The 24,355-nt window shown below is 38.0% G+C and overlaps 1 protein-coding gene across 1 annotated transcript in view; it reads right to left on the bottom strand.

Annotated features, from left to right (window-relative positions):
• Positions 1-7,709: 7,709 nt before the first annotated feature.
• Positions 7,710-24,355, bottom strand: part of WNK4 (WNK lysine deficient protein kinase 4) — a 39,108-nt gene continuing 22,462 nt past the window's right edge. The window contains exons 10-20 of the mRNA XM_029283782.1: positions 22,916-23,057; positions 19,113-19,229; positions 18,832-19,008; positions 18,361-18,418; positions 17,434-17,586; positions 16,074-16,576; positions 15,470-15,566; positions 13,968-14,283; positions 13,677-13,879; positions 9,870-9,967; positions 7,710-7,826 (exon numbers count right to left, since the gene is read on the bottom strand). Of these exons, the coding sequence (XP_029139615.1) occupies positions 7,710-7,826; positions 9,870-9,967; positions 13,677-13,879; positions 13,968-14,283; positions 15,470-15,566; positions 16,074-16,576; positions 17,434-17,586; positions 18,361-18,418; positions 18,832-19,008; positions 19,113-19,229; positions 22,916-23,057 (1,981 nt within the window). The remainder of the gene's footprint in view (positions 7,827-9,869; positions 9,968-13,676; positions 13,880-13,967; positions 14,284-15,469; positions 15,567-16,073; positions 16,577-17,433; positions 17,587-18,360; positions 18,419-18,831; positions 19,009-19,112; positions 19,230-22,915; positions 23,058-24,355) is intronic.

The raw sequence follows: 24,355 nt of genomic DNA, 5'->3' as shown, positions 1-24,355 counted from the left end.
ATTTTATCTGTACACTGTCAGAGTGACTCTGAGGGAGATGAGTAGTTTCAAAGTTTTTGGTTATAATATCCAGATGGAAGCTATTCACAACTTCACAATCCCTTTCCTAATCAATGCCCATATTGGACCCAATCATCTATGATTAGAAGGTGTTTTTTTTACCAAAACCTGAATTTATTACATTTTTATACCGAATCACATGCCAATTTAATCCTTGCCTCTAAATGTTTGCAGCAATCTACAGTCTCTTCAACTGAATCATCTAAAATTATATTATGAATAATATAATAAATAAATAAATTATATCAATTCAGTGGAAGTTAAATTAAAAATACTATCCTTTGGAAATACTCTATTTAAAACTAGTTATTGTAAGATTTGTTTTTTCATTGAAACATTTTTTTATGTTTTGATAATTCTATTAAAATACCTCATCGTGTAGACAGTTTGCTCAGGATGATTTTGAAAGTTATAAACACTGTCTACTGAATCCCACATTATACATGTATTGTTACTTTAGATGAGTAAGCCAATTTAACTTTCCAGAAAATTTGTCTTTTAATGTTAGATTAACTGTCTATATTTTCTTGTTCTCTTCTTATCCCCAAAAAGATATCTTTTTTTAAAAAGAGAAATGTTTGATTAGTGTCTTCTAGCACAGAGGTTGCACTTGGGATTACAGTATGTTAGGCTTGAAAACAGACTAAAATCAGCTTCTATAATTATCCAACTAACCAACTATTAATTTAATTTCTTCTTTTAATGAGTTTAACATTAAATCAATATTGAAATTTCTTTAAGGATCCTAAAAATATATATTTTTGCACCCATTATTGTTTTACATTCTTTTTGTTGTTTAATTACCAAAAGGAAATATAGGCACTCCCTTACTTACGAACATTTGAGTTACAAACTTTTACCAATACAAGCAAACCTGTCCCGTGACTCCGGCCTTGAAGGTTCTAGAAAATAGGTTAGTTTATGCATGCTGTGAACCTCCCATCAAGAAGGTGGCAGTACCCCACATCCTTGAGCAGGAGCATGTTTGGTAGGCTCCACTGAGCCTTGACTGAGTGGAGCAGGGATGGGCATGAACATGCCTGAAACAGGGTCCAAACACTCCAGGAGAGAAGAGAATTGCTGAAGCATTAGGAAGTTGTCTCAACCTGAATGCTGACACAGGAGGAGGCTCTATCAGAGAAGAAAAATTGACGTGCACATGCTTGGAGAGACTTACAACATGGAAATGGGGTGGCATGAGAATGGGCCTTGGAGCTGGGAGTCTTCCACTCCTGGGAAGCTCTCATCAAATGTGCTCCTGCTTATTCCTATGGAGAATGAAATGGTGTGGGCTGCCTACCGTTGTTTGTATGGTCAAGACCAAACAGTGTGCACCTCACCCTTTTGCTTATGGGTTGTGCTGGTTACCTTGCTGGCAGCTCTTCCCCAGTGAGGGTCCCAGTGGTCTGTGGGATGACTGGCTTGCCCTCACCCCAGTGCTGAAGTCCGAGCAAGTCAGTGAACAGTGAGAGAAAGCTAAGATGCTCGCTGTTCCTTAAAGGGCATTAAGAGTTAGGGTTAGTTTGCAATCAGTCAGGTGAAGAAGAAATGTAACATAACATTTTTTAATATTGGATGAACTTACGAAAAAGGCACTTAGTAATAGTCTCTTGGAACACAATCTGTTCATAAGTAGGGGACTTACTTTTCTGTAATAGCTACCATGATATTATTCATTAAGGGGTACTTGGCTATTTGGACTTAAAGGTACTTTGCTTACCCTCAGCCTATTTAAGATTTATCAAGAACATATACGGGATCACAATTCTATCAATGTAGAACAAAAAACAGGCAAGTCTCTTAAAATGTAGCCTTTTCAGATCAGATTTGAAGATTGATCCTCAAGATAGCTTAGGCTAGTAAGGTCAACCAAGGCATGACTGATATATAATTTCTACTGAAAATCTCCAGGGAATTAGTACAATGTTTAAATAAGATAATTCTATTATCACACATAATTAGTACTAACATACTAATATTTTCAGATATTAGAAATACATTACTCACATTTAATTTTTAACAGCCTTGCAAATCATATTAAAGTACTTCAGAGCATCAAAAGTAACAATATTTAATGAGGCTCAGAATATCTGAAAGCCCCTTTTCAAAGTAAAAGTGACTTCAGGAAGTGGGATTTCAGGGTAGGTATGGCAAATGAAAGATCTTTGCCAAAGGAACTGGTAAGTTGATTCCTTGGAATTTCTCTGGATAAAGAGAGCATGCTACAGTTATTAAGTGAACCACTACATTTATTAAATTAGTAACATGGTTGTTAAGTAAATCTGCTTCCCACTGACCTTGTTTGTCAAAAGGTTGCAGAAGGTGATCATGTGACCCTAGAACACTACAACCCATCATAAATATGAGTCAGTTGCAAAGTGTCCAAATTTTGATCACATGACCATGGAGATGCTGCAACAGTCCTAAATGTGGAAAAGTGTGGGAAATGGTCATATGTCACTTTTTCCAGTGCCATTTTAACATCAAATAGTCACTAAACAAGGGGTTGTGAGTCAAGGACTACCTGTATGTTCAAAATATATTATTGAAGAAATATCAGATGTAGAACAAATGTTATTTGACAAGATAAGAGATGGTATCAAAAGAGAATAATTTAGAACAGTGGCCCCCAACCTTTTGGGCACCAGGAACCGGTTCCGTGGAAAGAGGTTTTTCCAAGGACTGGAAGGGGCGTGGCTTTGTGCATTGCCTGCATCCCACACATGCGCGGATGGGGGCTTCACTCATTTGCGTGGGCCTTTTCCAGTGCCAGTCCCCAGACTGGGGGTTGGGGACCCTGATTTAGAAAGATTTCACTGATTCTACAAAAGAAATTAGTTAAAGTTTGAAATTTAAAAGAGAAATACAAATGATAAACCAAGAAAATGACTTAGATAATTTTTCCCAACTAGAGTTTCAGAAAAGGTGGGGTGGAATGTATCTATGAAGGGGAGGGGATGGATTAAAGAAAAGCAGCAGATTCCTTCCAAGGAGGGAACACCTTTGAAGAAGGGGGAGGGGCAAAACAAGAAACATCCACCACAGAGCTGGATTGTGGGAAGAGGAAATGATTTAGGATAGCCAGCCTTTAGAATCTCCCAAGATATATCCATCAGGATAGGTTTACTCTGGCAAAAATCTGCCTATACAGTGTAAGCAAATAAAGAATTGAACTTTGGCCATTTTGTTTTGTGTTGTTTTGAGGCTAGGCCTGACAAAGTTTGAAAATCTTGTGTGATGGGACAAAGAAGAAATGAAGAGAAATCAAATCCTACAATATTTGAACAAACTAAAGATTAAGACTGTTAGAAGTAAAAGAAAGGAATATAAAGATGGTTTTCTTTGAAACAATTAAAATAAAATACATTGTTACTTCTAGCTACCCCTTTATGGATTTTCTGGTGAAACTGGGACGGAAAAGATAATGCTTTATGGAATAGATAACAGATTGATGACCTGGTTATATTTTTGCAAGATCCAAAAAATACCGTAATATAGAATATTTGATGAGAAAATTAAATGAGTTTGGAATCTTAGTGGGGTTTAAAATAAACAGAAAACAACAATGCTTATTAGGAACATGACCTCTCAGGACTATGATATATTGATTTAAAATTCTGGTTTTAAGGTTGAGAAAAAGGTGAAATATCTGGGGGTTACATTGACAAATAGAAACACAAAAATGTTTCAAAATAACTATGTGCCTCTTTGGAGGAATTTATTAAGATGGGATAAATTGCATTTATCATTGTTGGATAGAATTTCTGTAATTAAGATGAATGTTTTACCAAATATCTTTCAGATGTTACCAATACTTGCAACTGATATTCCTTTTAAACAATCGCAGAAGGATATTTCCAAGTTCATATGGCAAGGGAAAAAAACAAGAATTAGATATAAACTTTTGCAAGATGCTAAGGAGAGAGGAGGTTTGGGTCTGATGGATTTGAAATTGTATTTTGATGTTGCTGTTCGGTCTGGCTAAAAGAGTGGATAAACCTCCAAAATATGAGGTACTTGATTTAGAAGGTCATGAATTAAGATTTAGATGGCATGGTTACCAATGGTATGACAAAGTAAAGTAAATATTGATTTTAATAACCATTTTGTTAGGCATGCCACCCTAAGAGTTTGGAATAAATATATAACAAGGCTTTCTGTAAAGTTGCCTCTCTGTATGTTGCCCCAGAGAGGCAGCATTTTTTTAGAAAAGAAATGGTGGTGATTGTATACTTAAGTCTAAGGAGGAGTTAGAATCAGAAGGAAGTGATTGCAATTGGTTTAGATATTTACAACTGAAACAAAGATTTAAAGCAGACAAAGAGTTATGGGTTTGATTTGTGAAAAATAAACTAGAAATCTTAGTGTGTGGTAGTCATGAATATATTGTTGCTAAAGTTTACAAATTGTTATTGAATTTGAATTTGGAGAATGAACATGTAAAGCACTGCATGATTCAGTGGGCAAGAAATTTTGGATATAATGTCATGCTTGAACAATGAGAATATGTGGATGAAAGGTTTAAAATTTACCTTAAATTATAACTTAAAAGAAAATAGATATAAGATGTTGTATTGTTGGTATTTAACACCAGATAACTTGTCAAGAATGTATAAAGTTATTTCATATGAATGTTAGAAATGTAAAAGTAAAGAAGGGACCTTTTATCACTTTTGGTGGACATGCGACAAAGCAAAGAAATATTGGAGTAGGATTCATATCTTAATACAGAAGATTGTAAAAGTGAATATGAAGATAAAACTAGGAACTTTGGGGGGAGGGTTCAATGGAAAAAGACTTTGGAGAAAAAATGAAATTTTGATGCTATATGTTGATGGCAGCAAGATTACTTTATGCACAAAAATGGAAAGACACTTTGATTCCCACAATGGATGAATGGCTGCAGGAGTTGATGGAGTTAGCAGAGATGGCTAAACTGACCGCTTTGGTTAAAGACAAAAATACAACTACTTTTGTTTCTACTTGGAAGCCGCTCCTGGACTTTGTGCTTGAAGTGGAAAAAAATGAAACTTTGATTTTAGGTTTTACCAATTTAAGATAGGTTTGTTATTATAGAAATGGCTAATTTGCATAAAAATACAAAGTTGAGATTTGATGTTATTTTGTTATTCTACTGCACCAAAGAAAGTCAGAAATCAACACCTTTTCTTTCTTTTCCCTTTCCCCCACACTTTCCCCTGCTCTTTTCCCTCTCCTATCTTTCCTACTATTTTCTTTTGTATTTTTGCATCTTATAGTATCAATACACAAATAAATTTATTTGAAGAAAAGGAATAGATAACAGATGAAATATTGGATAAAGTGATAAATGTCTGTAACTTTAGTGAGGCTGAAGAGTTACTAAATTTTATACTTGTGATGGTTTGATGTCACCTCTTTATATTTATCTTTTGTTCTTTTTCTTCATTTTTCTTTTTGTTTGCACTTTTTACTCCTTTTCTCTATTCTCTTTTCTTTAAGTTTAGCTAGATTTTACTATTGTAATCAATATTTTTAATAAATATATATATAAGGGTGACTTCAGAAAGTAAAAGAACAAACTTGACATATATTTAGTATTTAGATGAGCCTGTACTTTCCCCCCCTTCAAATGGCAAAAAATCAAAAATTCTTATTTCACAAATCCCTAGCCCTGAATTGCTGAAGTTTTTTTTTATTAAGCAGAATTCTTGCAGGCTTTGGCAGTTCATTTCCAAGCCATAAACTTTTTGATGTGCTACTCTGACAACCGTATTGTTGCTCTTATTGTTTCTTACATGTTTGGAGTAAGTGAATCATTAAACCAGCAATTGACTAGAAGCCAGACAAGGCATTTATCAAATGCATATTTCTTTAAAGTTCAAAGAAAGGAATGTTCTCTTTTATAGAAAATTTCCCCTATATTATTTGTTTGCAATTCAGATTTCAATAGCAAGAGTTTCCCCTCTTATTAGAATTCTAGAATATTTTCAAGTCTAGAATGATCAAGACCTAATTAGGGCAATTATAGCTTAACCTTCTAATACTACTTCTCCAGAGTGCCCAGCAGTCTATTTATATGAACCAAACAAACAGGATTGAGCCCAATAACATTCTACCACATTCTTGGAGAGTAAACTACCTAAATAGTTGAAGTGTGTGACAGTTCCTGCTTGTTGCTTTCATTCAGATATCTCCCATTGCAAATTTCATCCATTTGTCTTTATTGTTTCTGTTAGATTCTCTCCTCTGCTTATAAAGAGTTTCCATCATGAGATTGTTCATCTTTGGTATATCCCAGCTATGGTAGTTTTTATAAATATATTTCTTTTACTGTGGAATGTGCCTTTTGCATCAAAGAGGTTTATTATTAAAATCATTTTATTGGAAATGGGGGCAGCAAGAAAAAGTAGAATACAATCCTTTCTTGGATTGTGTCAGTATTGAGAAGAGGTGCATTTTATGGTTTTCTCTCTTTTATTCCCTTGGAAGTTCTGCTGATGATAACGGAGCTGAATTCATCTGTATCACTATTACCATAAATTTGCTGCTTTTTTGCACATTTATATATTTATAACACCAAGGAAATGGAAGACTAGAAATCTTCAACAGCAATGGTTTTGTGTTTTTTTTGCCTCTACCAATAATGCTGATGTGCAGAACTGGAAGTCAAGAGAGGGTTTTTAGTAGGTGGGATCACCCCTCAATGCAGGAATGCAGCCTTCCTTGCTCTGTGAGAGGGGGATTCAAAGCTTCTAGATCCCAGAGTACTAGTTTCCTAATAAATATTTTATTGTGCTAGTGCCTGCCTTATTAACAGAAATACTTGGGGGAAGGTACGGATCAATGCCATTATTTCCTACTTGCAACACTTCCTTGTTTTTTCACTACCTGCTTCTCATTTTTTGAATCTAAATGGAGGAAAAAAGAATAGCTCTCCTAAAAGCTCTTGGCCTGAACACAACCTCAATGGGGAGCTCGGAATATAATAGTAAGTATTGTACAGGGAAGAGAGAGGGGGAAAGGGTCAAAGAATCTGGACTGTTTTTTTTGGAAATATGTTTATTTATTTTTATTGTTCACATTTTTTATTTTGGCCAGTTGGTGTTGCCTTATACAATATCAGCTTTCTTTTCAAAGCCCGTCTTTATATATTACGATAGATGTACAAAGCCTCATGTACAAGGCTTTCACTCCAAAGTGCAGATACCCTTGTAAGAAAAGTTGAACCTCAATCAAGGCAATTTTTTCCAAAAGTGCAGAGGAGATCAAGTAGATCTATCCACTGCTGTTGGGGCTCAACTTGCAGCTGAAGTAATGAGAAGAGGACCTATTTCCTTTAAGACTAAGGCATAGTCATTTCCCATAAGACAGCTGTTTAAAGATTTAGAGAAGCTTGAGGTGGCTTCGGGAATTAAGGAGAGCAAGTAAGATCTATTCTAGGTCTTGATCTCCCTCTTATCAAGGCACATAGACCAATAAAACTTGAAGCATAAGGATTCCACTCCAGAGCACAAAAGATCCCATAGGGCTCACTTTGCTTCTATTTTAATTGAATTCCTTTATAAGGCAGAAGCAGCAGAAAAGCATGCACATCTTGACATTTTCAGGAGAAATCCTCCCAAATCGCAGGGGCTCAGCATTTTTTTGCATATCTGAAGCTTAGAAACTCAGTAGCACTGAAGTGTTGTCATCCTTACTTGTTTGGTGCAGATACAATCCTCAGAGACATCAATTCTGTTCCTTTTATCAAGATGTTTTTGCCATACTGAATAATAGTGACTGCCCTTATAAACAGAGCAAAAGGCATATGTTGCAGAAGGCCCTTTTATTCCATCCTTTTGAGGATGGGCAGCAGGTTGAGGTAGAATCCACAAAAGTATCCACCGATGGTCTGGTTACTGAAGAAATAAAAAATAATTTGTGAGAACAATGAATTTTAAATAGCACACATTGGATGTCTATTGCTGGTTGATGAAATGGTCTTACTTAATGTGTTAAGCCATAAAAATGCATCATTTTCGTAGAGGTTATAATAAGATCATCCTTATTACTCAGTTGTTACTATACTTCAGTTCATAATATGCCTTGCTATTGGTATTGCTGGCTAGGGCTGAGCTAGTGGAAGTTTTAATTCTGGAGTGTCACAAGTGGTTCACTTCTGGATTCACATGATATTTGAATCTTATTACATGGTTTAATAGATCTGATTTAGCACAAAATATGTGTGGTTTATTTCATTTATCAAATTTATACAGCTGCCCATCTCAATGATGTGACTCTGGATGGTGTATAATAAAACTAATAAAACAATTTTTAAATAACCATTAAAACAATGGTTATTGTTAGGCTATTGTTAGGTTAAAAACAATTAACCTAAAACCAACTTTTAAATAATAATTAAAACAATGAATTTAAAATGCATCAAATCCCACATACATTATTTCATGGGCTCCCTGTTATTGTAGGGTCCTCAAGCCTGCTGGAAAAAACCCACTTTTAAAGAGATTCCTGGAATGCCAATAGGATTGAGTCTAATCTTGCCTTGAATGATACTCCAAAGTGTTATGGGTGCTATGGCAGAAAAGGCTTGTTGCTCGGGTGCCATCAGATGGAAATCTTTAGCAGATTGGACCCGTAACATGCCTTTCCTATCAGACCTAAATAGATGGCTAGATGTAACCCAGAAGAGGTGTTTCATGTTATTTATTAACATGTGTCTAAGAAACCATGCTTAGTGCATTCAATCCAGACAATCTAAGGAAGATTTATATAATGGCATGATTTCTTTAGCCAGAATTTGATACTTGAGAATTTCAAGCTCCTATTCTATGCTACACATAACTAGAAATTTGGAGAAAAGATTTCAAGTATTATTAATGAACATCATTATTCTAATTTCTGTACTGAAATATTAAACATGGATTTGGTCATCATATTTTGATTACTATAGCAAAATAATAAATACGTATACTTACACCTGTGTTTTTATTTCTGAAACTTTTGAAAACTAGTGTGCTGCATTCAAATTCTGTTGTTTGACTCTTATGGGGTCCTGATCTATATTACATATTATGGTGGACTACGCAGTGAGTCAGTTGTTTAGACTAGATTTGGCATTTTTGCCCACCTATCAAGTCCTTCCCAAGGTCCTGTGATAGGCAGATGTTGTTTGATTGTATTAAAAGTAACATCGTAAGATATAAGCTGTTTCAAGTAAAGCTGCCTTTTGCAATTGACTGACCACAAAATAGAAAAAAATAATGAAAAATAAAGCCGTACTCTGGGATTATAAAATTTAAACAGATAGAATAGGCTTAACAATTATCGAGAAGAAAAACAAGGAAGTCTAGATATTGGATATGGCAGTACTTGGAGACAGTAGAATAGAAGAGAAAGAACTGGAGAAAAACAGAAACTAACCGTAGACCTGCAAAATAGAATGATTGGCAAAAGAAAGCAAAGATACCAATAGTAATAGGCGCCTTAGGTGCAAAACCACTGGAGCACCACTTTTAATACCATTGCCAAAATCATCACCAGTCAATAGTAAAAGGCAGCTTATTATTATATTTTTTTATCTCAACTTTTATATATAACTTAAGGCAGCAAACATACCTATAGATACCATGCATGGGGAAAGATTGATCTAATTTCTTCAAACAAGAAAAAGGCAAGGTGGGTTGCACAAGACTTGCCTGCTCAACAGAGGCTAAACTGCTGGCCCAGAGCAAACATTTTTGAAACATTCTAGTGTTTCTCAAACTTAAGACGTGTGGACTTTAACTCCCAGAATTTCCAGCCAGCTGCTGGTCTACTCCATTCCTTACCAGACATCCAATATCACTAGCAAACTTTACGCCTTTACTTTGTCGCTGTTCCTGGGAGGCAAGGCTGCTGCCACTCACAGAATTTCTCCTCATGATCCCTGCAGAGGTAATAATCACATTAATGCAAAGACAACTGTAATGAAAATCAGCATATAAGTATAATATAGATGGGAAGCTAACATCATTATACAATATCACACACAATTACAATATGCATTTTATTTGCATTGGGAGGGGGGGTTGTTTAAAAAAATATCTCCCACCCATCCATCCTACCAAAATCTTAATCAAGATGGTTTGTTTCTTCTAATATTAGAAACAAAAAAAGAGTTATTTTAACTACTGCAATGGGGTGAGTCGGGGTAGTTAAACTCTCCTCCCTTCTCAGGGATTTTTTGTATCTGGAAGCAAGTAAGAGAATGAATGGCTATACAATTTGCACTGTGAATGAGGCTAAAAAGCTTTATCCGTAAAAAGTTGTATTTGGTCATTATTAAAGTGTTTTCATTGAGATCAGGCCCGCAGTCTTGTTATTTCATTGAAACAATTCTCCATAGATAGGTAGATATTTATTTAAAATATAACAGGTTCTCAGTTTACAGATACCCAGGAAATGTCTAGAGATTGTTAACAAAGCAGCAGTGCTGAATAGTTTCCCACAAAACATTGAGCTGCTATACATAGAATCAGGGTGGGGCATATTGTATGAGTTCTATATTCCTTTATCTGCCAAGGACATTTTCCAAAGTATCACAAGACATTTCTCATTTAAGTAGGCTTATTGAAATTTGCCTTACAACTAGATTAGTCAATTAAGTCTGTAGCCATGGCTGTCCGTTACTTCCATGCACTTAGCACAGAGGTAAGAAAAGACTTACCGTGGGGATAGAGGACTTTAAAGAACAACAAGTACAATGTACTGAAAACCCTGATTGCAACTAAAGAATCTACAACCCAAAAAACAACAGAAGCGGAAGAAAATAATACCAAGATCGAGAGTGCTAAAGATCAACAAGTACAGCCTACTGAAAACCTAGACAACCAAACAACAACCATAAAATTGGATATGACTTTCTACTTACACCAGAAGAAACCTGAGGAAGAAGACCAGATTGAATTGAAGACAAATATATTAGAGCAAATTTCCTCTGGAAAATTGATAACTAGATGGTCTCCTTTGATTCAACTAACATGCACAAGAATGAAGGGAGAACTATCTGATGATCTAAAGCAGACATGTCAAACACAAGGCCCGGAGGCCGGATGCGGCCCATGAAGTCATCCTGGAAACAGTGAGGGAACGGCCCTCTCTGCCTTGGCCCTGGCCCAGGCCAGCCGGGAGCCAATGTACAATTTTGTGGTGGTCATCTATGCTGAAACGCATTGGTCTTAGCTCCACAAGGCCGTCTGGAAACAGCGAGGAACCAGCCCCTGCCGCATCAGCCCCGCCCCCTGGGTGCATGCTGGAGAGATGTCACCCTTTGTGAGGAATGAAGAAATGCACTATCGCCTGGAAGTGGCCAGCAAATGACCGTCGCCTACTTCACATATCCGGCTTGATGGGCTCCAGGGGAGGGGTTTTGGCAGGCAGCGGGGCACTCTCCTCACAATACCGAGGCTGAGCTGGATGGCACGAATCCCAAAAGAAGCACGATGCTGCCCAGCCCCCAGCCTGTCCGGTTTCGGCAGGCAGCAGGGCACTCTCCTCACAGCGCCAAGAGGCTGAGCTGGGTGGCGTGAATCCTAAAAGAAGCACGAGGCCGCCCAGCTCCCAGCACGAATCCCAAAAGAAGCACGATGCCGCCCAGCCCGGCAGGCAGTGGGGCACTCTCCTCACAGCACTGAGAGGCTGAACCGGGCAGCACAAACCCCAAAAGAAGTGTGATGCCCCCCAGCCCCCAGCCTGCCCGGTTTCGGCAGGCAGCAGGGCACCAAGAGCTGAGCCAGGTGGCATGAATCTGATGAGAAGTGCAATGCTGCCTAGCCTCTAGTCTGCCCAGTTTCAGCAGGCAGCAAGGTGCAAAGCTGACGAGCTTCGCACTGCCCGGCTCAACCTCTCGGCACTGTGAGGAGAGCGCCCCACTGGCTGCCGAGACCGGACAGACTAGGGGCTGGGCGGCATTGCGCAGGTAATGTTGACTCTCGCGCTGCTCATGGCATCCCTTCTCCCAGAGCCCACCAAGCCAGATATGTGAAGTAGGTGAGGGCTATGTACTGGCTACTTCCAGGTAATGGTGCATTTCTTCATTCCTCACGAAGGGTGACTCCTCCCCAGTTGCGTTTCTTGCCTGTTTTTCTCCCTCCCTCATCTCAAATATTTTCCCACCATTCTGTACTTAGGAAGGAAGGAAAGAAAGAAAGTAGGAGAGGGAGGGTCTGAGGGAACTCCTGCCTTAGTCCTGCCCTGCTGCCCTTTCACCATCCTCTTGCCCCCTCCCCCTGGCCTATCCTGGGGGTCTCCCATTCTATTGCTAAGGAAGCTTTGGATACAACGCCGGGTCTACTCCCATGGAGAGGGAATAGGCCTCCCTCTGACTTTGCCTTCATACCCATCATGAGCAACCTGGCTAAGGAGAGCAAGCACAGCAGCAGCAGCCTTGAGGATGAGATAAGTGCCTTGGGGAAGTGGGGCTGGGCTTGATGCCGCGGGTGCTCGAGGACCAGGCTAGGCATTTGACCTCTGCTGCCCAGGGTTCTGGGCAGCCCGCACCACCATCCAGCCCCCCTGCATGGCCTGAGAGGAATAGTGGACCATGCCTTGGCACTTGCTCTGGTCCCACCCCCTTCTGCCAGAGACCCTCAGATCTATCCCACTCCTGCCCAGGCCCCCACAGGCCCCCTTGATGCTAACGATGTAGAGCTGGCCATCCCCACCCAGTAGGCCACACCCACTCCATCCACGCCCACCTAGTAGGCTGCACCCACCCTGGCCACACCCACCTGGCCCCCCAAGGGCAACCACAATGCTGATGCGGCCCTCAATGAAATTGAGTTTGATACCCCTGATCTAAAGGCATTGGTATGGAAGTCTGGTTGGCATAAAAAGAAAGCTAGAGTTGGATTTTAAAAAATGGGGTCTTTTGACTTATTGGAGAGGATCCTAAAGTCTCAACTAATGGGCTAAAGGGAGATTTTGAGATGAAGGGAAATATGATTATTAGATTTAACTATTGTTGGAAAATGATAAAAAGTAAGGGATTAATTGGCCTAATATTGAGGATTTAGATTTATACGGGAAATGAAAATTAACTATTAGGAAATAGCTTTGAACTATTATTTAGCCTGGATAACATAGACAATGGATCTGAGACAATAAAGGATACTTCGTTAGTAAGTGGTGATGTACTAGGATGAGAAATAGAAAATGTCTATGAAATAAAATAAGAATATATTTAAGTCAGTAATAGGTGTATTTTAGATATTATAATTTTTATGTAGTGAAATAAAGGAAATTTGGGTTACCCGAAATCTAAATACTATGGATATTAAAGGTTAAATTGGAATACTGTAATTAAAAACTAAAAATTAGGTAAAATTTAAACACAGGACATGGATATGTATAAGCATAAATAAACTGATAAATATTTTAACTGAGATTGTTATAATTACAAATTTACTAGCTTAAATGTGATACAGTAAATGTTAAGGGAAATAGAGAAGGAATTTTTTGACGATGTAACCTGAGATATGTACTAAAGATTTTGTTAGAGTACTATTGATTACCCAATCACCACGCTGCTTTCTAAATACTTAAATGTAAAACTGGAAAACCAATAAAAACTTGTTATAAAAAAAAAAAAGACTTACCTTGGGGCTGCGCTGCGTCTGGGCGCTGTAGGCTGCTGCGCCTCAAGGGATTGAAGCTGCCCTTAGAGAGGCGGCGTTGGCGACTAGAAAGTATGGTGGCAGGTGATACAATTCCAGCAGGTGGCACCTTGCCAAGGCGGGCATAAAGCTCCTCTATTTCTTGTTTCTGCTGGGCCTGGAGCTCTTCCACTTCAGAGAGATGCCTGAGAGAAGGACAGAATGAAAGGGGATACTACTGAATGAAATAGGGGGAAAAATTATTTATTGCCAAGTAGTACCAAAACTACTCACTTCTGGCGCAAGGCTTGTAGTTCAACCCAGACATCATCATCTTCTGTGCTGTCTGAATCATCACTACTGGGGTAGGAAGGGCTGTGTATATAATTCATCCAAACAATGCTGCTATGTGTAGGCTCTCCTTCCCCCTCTCCTTCTGCCACAGGAGTGGTGCCCTCCTCGCCTTCCTGCACAGGTGTTTCACCAGGAGATCCACTATCAGATTCAGAAGTACTTGAGATGTCAGGCCCACTGCCTTTGGGAGAAGATTCTGATGGGATATTCCGTGTGGGTGTCACCTGGAAACGCCCCAGGATTTGTGGCTTGGGGTCTCCTGGTAAAGAGAAACAAAGAATGAGGAAGAGCTGTAGGCAAATCTTCCTGTAGAGCAGTATTTTTCAAAGTTGGCAACTTTAAGACATGTAAACATACACGCTTAGAATTCTCCTCTAGATGTTACAGCTATCAGCCACTGTTCAAAGGATATCTTGAAGCCCAAGCAATGCTACTTAAGGTCACTCGACAACCTATGTAAGTTCTTCTCCCATGTGGGATGTGGAGAGGCTCACAGTATGTCTCCTTGTATGAAGTATCAAAAGGAACAAGTTACCCATGGAAAGACTTTGTTATGGTCATAGATCCCATAGTTCCATGAAATCTATGGCCCCAAACAAGTAAAAGAGAGCCAAGCAAATGAAATAGAGTTGGAGCTTTTGCCTCCCATTTCATTTCATTGATGCCCTGGCTGTGGCTCATTTTGAAAGCTGGTGAAAGGCCACGGCTTATACGGTGTTTATATACATGCTTCCATAAGAATGGTAAACCTTCCCTGTAAAGTAAGACAATCAAGGTTTCAGTGAGAGGGATACATCTAGAGCTCAGTTGTGGTGTCAAACAAAATCAAAATGAAAGCGAAAAGGCTAGCTCAGGTCCTCTTCTCTCTCTCTTTTTACCATGCCTGGGAGAGCAGAAAAGCAGGAAAGTATGGTTTTAGAACTTTTCCACCATTCCACAAATCTGCTTATGCCACCTGCAGCAACACAAAAACTAGCCATTGAGTCAAGTGATGCTGGAAGAGAAAGGCACCAGGGAAGGCTTCTCAGGGACTGGAAGGACAATCTTGCAGCCTGCGATGACCAATATTTAGCAGTCAGACTACCCATTAAGGTCACTTAACCACATCAACAAAATGGGTGCAATCGAGCATGTGAAGTGATTTTGCACAATTTGCAACTGTTGGATGGTACTGTCTTATATCACTATATCTAAGAACAATGTAAGCCTAGCTCATAGCAATATTTGTAGAAGGTACTGGCGTGTCAAAATTTGCAAGATGGCAGATGTAGCATTGTGATGCAAACCTTGCCCCTTTTGAACATGTATGCATCATCACATCTGGCACTGTGCTGATTTTGAGCTATCCACTATGGATGCTGCTCTGAGTCATGACTTTTCACAATAGCAACCTGTAGAGGGCTCCAGATTTCCTGCTCCAATTCTTCTGAAACACTTCTTACCTTCACTGATGGTTGTGTGTTCAGCAGAGGAACCACTGGAGGTAGATAGATCTGATATGGTTAATTGTGATCCAGACCAGGAAGAAACAGGAGCTACCTTTGGAGATAGGGAAATAAATCAGCAGAAAACTTTCTATTTTTGGTCCATTCACCATGCAGTGGAACTCCAGTTTGTTTCTTCATGAGATGTTTGTGGGCATTGATAATTCATTAAATCAGAGGATTAACCTGGTATTCAGGCAGTGCTAAAATAATGTACATCTGACCCTAATATGGATGAGCTGCTACAATTAAGAATTCTCAATCAGTATTTAACTGAGGTCCTATGGAGCTGAGGTAAAGCTTCCAAGGAATGTTCCTCTATTATAATAAAAAATCCCCGGGCCCATTGTTAAAGTTGCTAGCTTTTGATGACTAAATATAATACAAGCATTCACTATTCCCTAAAATGAACAAAATTCCATGTAGCAATGTCCCCATTTATGTTCACCCATCATAATTAAGTAATACATTTCAACAGTACCTTAGAACTGAGGCATGAGGATACAATGTTTTGTTTTCCCTCATCTATAGTCACACAAGATACTTGATTCAAAAGACTTACTGGATTGTTTTCCGAATTCCCAGCAACTGAGGTGACTGGAGATGGCTTAAAGCCTGGAGACACCACTGGCCCCAACATCCCATTGGCTAAGTGAACTGGTTTGGGGGAAGACACCAGCTCAGGATAGATAAAACGTACAGTAGTTGGTGTTGGTGGACACAGAACTGGTGGCTGTGGGACTGGAGAGGTATAGAGAGGCCCTGTCTGGGCAGTCCCTACAGATACTTCTGGGAGAAGTGATTGAGCCATACTCATCATAGCCAAAGAGAAGACATTGGCGAGGGAGAACAATGGGGAAGTAGAGGGAGGCCACATGGGGATAGGTGGTGCATGCACAGCAGTTCCAATGGATGAGGCAATGGAAGTGGTTGGGGGTAATGTGGGGAGAACAGAATTTGGTGGTGAAATTGGTTGAGGGATGGGGACAAGGTAAGAGGGTGTTGTAGGAGTCCCTGGATACATATGGTAAGTTGGCCAGGTCTGTCCAGGTATACTGGTGACACCTGTAAGGAAAAAGGCAAATTGTCAGGTCAGTTGTCCTAGAAGCAAAGGAAGGGAAATCAGCTGTATCTCACTGGTTATGCATCATTGCAGAAAGCTTCCTCCAAGTTTGCAGAGCAAATGGGCCCAGTTTATTTTGTTCTTTCCTATCACCAATCAGCTTTATTTTTTAATTAATATTAAGTGGATCTTTTGCCCAGTTTTTTCCATCAATGTCCATGGGAACCTAAAGTATGTGATGAATTTGGCATGGCAGCTTATATATTGATTTTGGATAACACTTTTTATTTCAAAAGGTTTAAAATATTTTTAAAAGAAATAGGGGACTAAGAGAATAGTATAAGATAAGAGTGGAAGAGATAATGTATTGTGTTATATAATTCATTCAGATTTTTCCCACATTACTGGGATTAGCCTTGCCCCTACCCAGATCACAAATAAGCAAACCATTTATAAGTTTTTCCAAATTCAGGAAAGCTAAAGTAAAGTTTCTTTCCGGTTTTTTTTTAAAAAAAGCCTGGTTCATGTAGGATATTAGACTCCTCCAGATTATCCCTTTATTGTTGAATTATCTTATATTATCTATATACTTTGATTCAGTAACTTTTTCTCAGCTCAATCCACTCACAGGGTTGTTGTTGGGAAAGTAGGAAGGGGTGATATATACACCACCTTGGGTGGTACAACATAAAGGCAGGAAATAATAGTTGCCATTATCACTATCATCTTAGATATCTAGCCAGTGTCTGGCATTTTACACCACTGGATAAAGATCCTTCAAGATAGCAAGCCTGGTTAACTTCCCTGAATGCTATCTACTTAAATAGTATTTTATAACTAGAAGTAACCACAGTTTTACCTGCAGATGTAGTTGAGAGCAGTGGTTGCCCAACGTTTTGGGTAGTTGATGGGGGAATGGTGGGGCTAAAGGGCTCATTCTCAGAAATTGCATCCACCACTGAAGTATGGATAGGTGATGACACAGGCTGTCCTGAACTAAGGCAACCAAAATCTGTAAAACGTTGAATACTTAGGATATGTATTTAGATCCTTTACTACAGATTAGCATCCCTTAATGAATATCCTTTAAGGCTGAGTCTTGCATCATTTCTAACTTTTACGTTTGCTAACATATTCATATTATTTTTGATAAGGTATAGCATTCAATCATGATGCCCTTTTCTCGTCTTTTGACACACATTTATATTGTAAAGCAGCAGAAAGCAGAAAAACTCTGTTTCAATTTTTACTAAAACCATGAGAGTTGGCAATTTCAGCCTAATGTAAAAGTTATACACTTAGAATTAAATAATTCTGAGTTTACAAATATATTTTGTGTACCCAAATTGAGTGGCATTTAAAGTGCTTCTGCATAAAAAATATTATCATTTATTCCAAGTATTCTTTGTTTCAGCAATATAATAAAAAAAGATTGACAGCATATGAAAAAACATCATTATTTTGTTAATTCCCCAGGAATCTGTCTCTTGCATTCCTGAACTTGTTTGAAAGTAATAGAATCCTAGGGGGAACTGTAATTCTCTGAATGTATCAATAGCTGACTGTTAAATTTTGGAAAGATTTATCTTCCATTCTTATAAATAACAAAGACTAGTAGAAGTAATATTATTTTGGGTTAAATTCTCAGAGAAGGACTTCAGTCCTATTTCTTCTTCTATTGCCTGTTAAGTTTCAGTATCTGATAGATTAGATCCAGTAAATGAAATAGCTTTTCAGATAGTAAGTGAAAAGTAATCTGGGTTGAGCAAATGTTGCATTACATTACCAGTAAGAGATGACGATGAGGAGATGGAACACGAGAGGTCTTGCAGTGGCAACTCAGCCTAAAAGAAAATAGGAAAAAGTTAAAAAAAAAATCATTTAATAGATAATGAAATGAGGCCTCTCTGACCATGTGAAGAATGCTCTGTCCTTCTTAGCTATTATGATTTGCGATTAATGAAAAAAAACTCTTATTCAGTTTCCAGACAAATCTGAATTCTAGAACTTTTCTCTGTAACAAAGTACCTTAATGAAAGAGGCCTCAGCATTTTAAGATATTTTAGGATGAGTGAAGGAAAAGCCAAAGGAAAGATGGGTTATCTCTGAAGATCTGTTTCTGTGCTCAGCTGATTAAAAAGATGAAGAGATGCAGCTGCTGCTCATTTGGAAAATAACAAAAATAAGCAAAGCATTTCTGGATGCTAAATAAATATTTTCTATCCTAATTCTCAACCAGCAAAGGTCTGAAACTCACTGAGAGAGCTTTAGTAGCTGAAGTAGGAGATATACATTGCACATCAGGCTTGCCCAGAGCTCCCTGTTCTTTGTTCAACTTATCCTTCTGGAGGACTGCTTCTACACGCTGGATAATATCATGAATTCCCTGGATGAATCGTTCCTGTTCAGATTTCAGGATAAATTCCTTGGCAACCTGGAAAGCCAGAAGCATAGTCAAACCAGAATTAAGTAGGTCACATCCTGCCCCCAGTTCCTACTGGTATAGATAATGTGAATAAAAGAAATCAACATCCATACCATGACAGCTGAGATTTCCTCAGGATTGTCTCCGTCCAGGTCAAATTTGAAGGTGACCATCTTGTTATTATATGTTTGTAGTTGACACTCAACTATTTGATCATTCTGATTTGGCATCTACAGAAATTGGGGGGATTAGTGTTAGGGTTTCTGCTACCGTAGCATGTGCAAGCAACACACACAGAGATACAGACACACACACAAACCCAGTGTGGCCAGATAGGGAATCCAGCCTTCTTGATGGGCTTAAAACTTTGCAAGGTAGAAAGGTAGAAACTGCATGCCTTTCCCTTCCCTTTCCTTTCCACTACTTGTTAGGACATGGGTAATTTGGAGACGAATTATTCCTGCCAGCACGTTAATCATATAAAAAGGGTTTTTTCCTGCATACATTTACATGTATTTCTGCTGGTATATTTTAGAATGTTATAACAAAGTGGATTGGAAGAAGCCTGATACATGCCATTCAATTTACATAATTTTGTTATTATGATTAAGAAAAGTCTCTACAGTAATATTCTGAATATGATATTTATATGATTAGTAAAAATTTTAAACATACATACATAAAAGATTTCTAAATTATGGAAATGCCATTGCATAAAAATGCTAAATTCCTCTGAATAGATTGTTTCTATATGCTACTTACAAAAAGTAACCCTCCCCAAGATTAATATAAAGGGCCCTCTGAAAGTCTGAAGGTCAGACAAAAATAAGTAGTTAAAGTAGCCTGTACTGATCCCTGAGGCTAATTTGCTGAATTAATAAATGGGAAAATCCAGAGCTACCTGCCTAACTGAAGCTATAATGAGAATATTTGGAGGGCATTCAAATAAGAAAGTAGGAGTCAGTAGGGTATAATGGTTAGTAACTGTGTAATGGCCTAGAAACCAGGAGCCTGACTTGTAGTCTCATCTTAGGCAATTCAGCTAGCTAGGTGACTTTCGGCCAATCACTCTCCCCCAGTTCAACCCATCTCACAAGGTTATTGTTGTGGGGAAAATAGAGGAAGGAATATTAGGTATGTTCGCCACCTTGAATTACTTATAAAGTAATAAAGGCAGGGTAAACATTTAATAATTAAAAGGTAATTTACTAGATGATCAAATCTTACAATAGCAATTCTAAAAGGAGATATTTAGATTTTCATTTCAAATAAAATAATTGTAGAAAACTTGTTTTTTCTGTTATTTACACATTTCTGTTCCTTGTATTGCAAAATAGTTTTCATATGTATATGTTAGAAGAGAGAGGGAGATTCTAACCAGGACAGCAGGAACATAAGTACATAATAGATTAAATATTTCCTCTATTGATAGTGTGCATTACACTTCAATTCAACTCACTTCCACAAATTACTGTTTTTTGTTTTTTAAAAATCAGTTTACAGGGCTAAGCCAGTTTGGCCCTAAATGCAGACTTTCAGGTATTTATTAAACAAATAATTCTCTATTATATGGAAAAGAAGTTGAGAGGTGAAAGGAATAATAAGAGAAAATATATGTTACTCATTAAAAAATATTAGATGGTGATTGTTGTTAACATTTTCCACATTCCCATATTTGATGCAAAAATAAATATTAAGTATAGCTTTATATCTTACCTTAATCAGTATTTAATTTCCTTGCTGCCTAATTGTAAATATCATTTGATCAAATTATGTTTTTCTCTTACACTTGAAAGATATATATAGTTATGTAACTAAGAAATCCAGGCAAATGTCTACCAAAGTCTATCTGTAAACATATAGTACAAGGAATGAAATACAACTGCTTATCTATTCGTTTCTGAAATCTAATTACATTGTACTTGGTGAGGATACTGGCTAAAGGAAGATAAGGCTGGTAAGTCGCTTTGGATCTTTCCCATTTGAACCTAAATGTGGCAACCATTTTTTACCATGTTCCCATTATTTCATCTTTGTATCCTCAGGCCATGAATGAGTAAGATGGCCTTAAGTCATTCTTAGTGGTATCAGTGTTATTCTGATACCATCCATGTGGAACCTCAAGTTATATTAAATCTATGAGGCTTTACCACTCATTGCCTTGGAGGGAATTGCAAGAATCAGCAAGAAGACAGCAAATGTCACAGTGGTTAATCTGGCTCTAGAATTGCTGGGTAGCAAATCAACACAGTAATGGGGAAAGGCCACAAACAAATTATGCAACTTAATACTGTGTCCTCTCTTTATGATTTAAGACAATGTACCCTGGTTCTAGATCTGATAGACATAATCAAGGCATTTTTTCTCATAGAACGCCCAGAATGGAGTTCCAGTACCTTTTTTGGATGGAACTTTGTAGGGTAGGCAAGGCGGGTTGTATGACGTGTGTGAGTTCCGGCACCTTTTTTTTTTTTTTTTTTAGAAAAAAAGCACTGGACATAATTAAATTTATCCCAAATTGCCTGGTTCCAAATTCTCATAAAGACCCAGCTTGGAGTAATGATTAAGGCACTAAGTTAGAAACCAGAAGATGTGAGTTCTATCCCTGCCTTAGGCCCAAAGCCAGCTGGGTGACCTTGGAATGGTCATTCTCTCTCAGTCCTAGGAAGCAGACAGTGGCAAACAACTTCTGAAATTTTGCCAAGGAAATTGCAGGGATTAGTGCAGGCAATCGCCAGGAGTTAATATGACATATAGGCACTAAATATAATTCTCATGAACAAATAATGAGAAAGTTTTTGTTCTAGTATGCAAGACTATCACGGCTTACTACAACAATTGAGCCCAAAATTTCTGTTGCTAAGTAAGAAATATGTTAAGTGAGTTTTGCCCCATTTTACAACTTTTCTTGCCACATTTGTTAAGTGAATCAATGAAATTGTTCAGTTAGTAACACAGTTAAGTGAATCTAGCTTCCCTATTGATTTTGCTTGTCAGAAGGTTGCAAAAGGGAATCACATGACTCTGCAACCATCATAAATATGAACCAGTTACCCAGCATCCAAATGTAAATCACATGACCACAGGGATGTGTGAAAAATGGTTATACGTTTTTTCAGTGCCATTCTAACTTCAAGCAATCATTAAATGAATTGTTGTAAGTTGAGGACTACCTGTATTTGGGCTAGATTATGAACCTCACTGTACTCTCACTTCAAGACATGGTGACTACAATTACATTTAAGAAGCCCAGGAAGGTTCCTGGTTCTGACAGTTGTCCAGATGAATGTATTACCTATGCATGTTTTTCTGTGTCTGTATATAGGTTTATATGTATGATGTATGTATGATGTACATGTAATATATACTATGGCTTTTATATTTTAGGGTAATTATATTTTGAGGCCTGTATAAATAGAATACCATTCCCCAGTTTCAATAATGGTAACATTACAATCTTTCTTAATCCTGGAAAATATGTTCTAGTTATAGATTTATTTTCCTTATTAAGTTGATTTTAACAGCTATAGTCCCATAAATTACAGAATACTGGACTTTTTGTGCATGAGGGATAGCCAAGTGGGTTCTACAACACAGAAAGAATAAATCTACAGATGATTTGTATTGTATATTGTTATAATAATAATAATAATAATAATAAAGTTGGAAGGGACCTTGGAGATGTTTGAATTAGTCATTTTGTTCTTTTTTTCCTGACAAATGCGTAAAAAAGGCAACTTTCTGGAGTTGTTTTGTTTATAATTATACTTTTCCAGGCCTACGTTTTATTTTTTCCACTTTTAATATCATCTCACAATCTTAATACAGCTATATCTACATAAATCCTTTTTCTACCATTTCCTGTTAATTACTATCATTATTAAAACATAAGGCTGTTGCAAGTGATAGCACTCACATTAGTAATGCGCAGACGAGATCGAGCACGACGGCGCAGCAGCCTTCCAGAGCCTCGCTTGGCAAGGGACTTTGATCTGTCCTCACTTGCAGAGAGACCCTCATAGCCATCACTCAAGCCAGATGCCACATCAGATGTGTAACTATTTCCAGATGATGAGGAGGAGGAGGAGGGCGAAACAAATTAGAAATGTGATCAGTTTGGATGTATCATAAAATTCATCTCACTTCCTGTCCTTTCTAAATTTCTTGTTTCAGGCAAAGTTGAGGCTTTCAAGAAATGGTCTTAATTCCTGCTCAGAGAGAATATGTACCTTCTTGTCCATTCCATCCTTTCCACACTGACTGTATGCAGAGAAAGGGGTCTGGGATATTGCCACAAGATTCAAATGCACTCCCACCAATGGTAATTTCACCACATCTCTTCTGCTATACATATTCAATCTATGTTTGCAATTCCTTGCTACCCTTAACAAATTATCATCACCAAACTTTGTTCTGGCCAAAATGAAATTCTAATGAAGTCATTCTGTGAATGTGAGCATTTTCTTTCTCTTAGGAGAATCTGCCTGTCATGTTCCTTGATCCTCTCTCTTTTTTTCTCTATTTAGTAACAGTTTGGGGGAAGCCTTTGAGAATAGCTTTGCTGTTTGTTGTGTATTCTGGATTTAGATCGATTGAGCCCCATGGTGAAACAAATACCTTTTTTACTTTTCTTTTTGTTTCAGATAGCACTGATTATTTGGATTGGGGAAATAAAATCAATAACTGGTAAACTTCAAATAGAGAGAGCAAGCTCAGATAGGCTACATCAGAGTTCTATTGTTGGTTAGCTTGGGCTCAGTAATGGTTATCAGAAGGTCTCCATACAGCCCAATATATATTTGGCATCCCCAGATGCCAAAAGCAAAGTTGTTGAATCATGGTACATTGGAAGTTATTTAATGTATTTATTTAAGAACATTTATAAGCCTGCCCAACTCACTCTCAGTGACTCTGGGTGGTTTACAAGGATAAAACCCCAATATAAAAACCACACAAAGCAATAAACCCCCACCCTCCTGGCAACAACAACCAGTCAATTAAATAAACCACTTGATGGACTCCATCCTACTCTGGGTGTCCCACATCCACCAGGTCTTCAGAGCCTTGCAAAAGACTGTCAAAGTGTGGGCTAACGTTATCCCTGTGGGGATGATGTTCTACGTTATTTAGAAATTAACTGTAAGTAGGGCTGTTGTGAAGACAAGCACTAGAGAAGGAAAGTCCAATATATAACACAAGTTTAAAAAGCACATCTTCCTGAGTAATCCCTATAGAGATTATCTTTTCTAGGAAATTCAGCGTTATTTATCTCTGTACAGTGTATGGTTTGGTTCAGAAAAGAAAGCAAGCAACAAGATTTTGTTCACTCTATATTCTGAGTCATAGCCCATAGCAT

The sequence above is a fragment of the Protobothrops mucrosquamatus genome, unplaced genomic scaffold, assembly GCF_001527695.2.
Source record: "Protobothrops mucrosquamatus isolate PMUCROS unplaced genomic scaffold, P.Mucros_1.0 scaffold227, whole genome shotgun sequence".
NCBI lineage: Eukaryota > Metazoa > Chordata > Lepidosauria > Squamata > Viperidae > Protobothrops > Protobothrops mucrosquamatus.
Note: the sequence above shows the minus strand (reverse complement) of the source record. Positions and strands in the feature narration are given on the sequence as shown.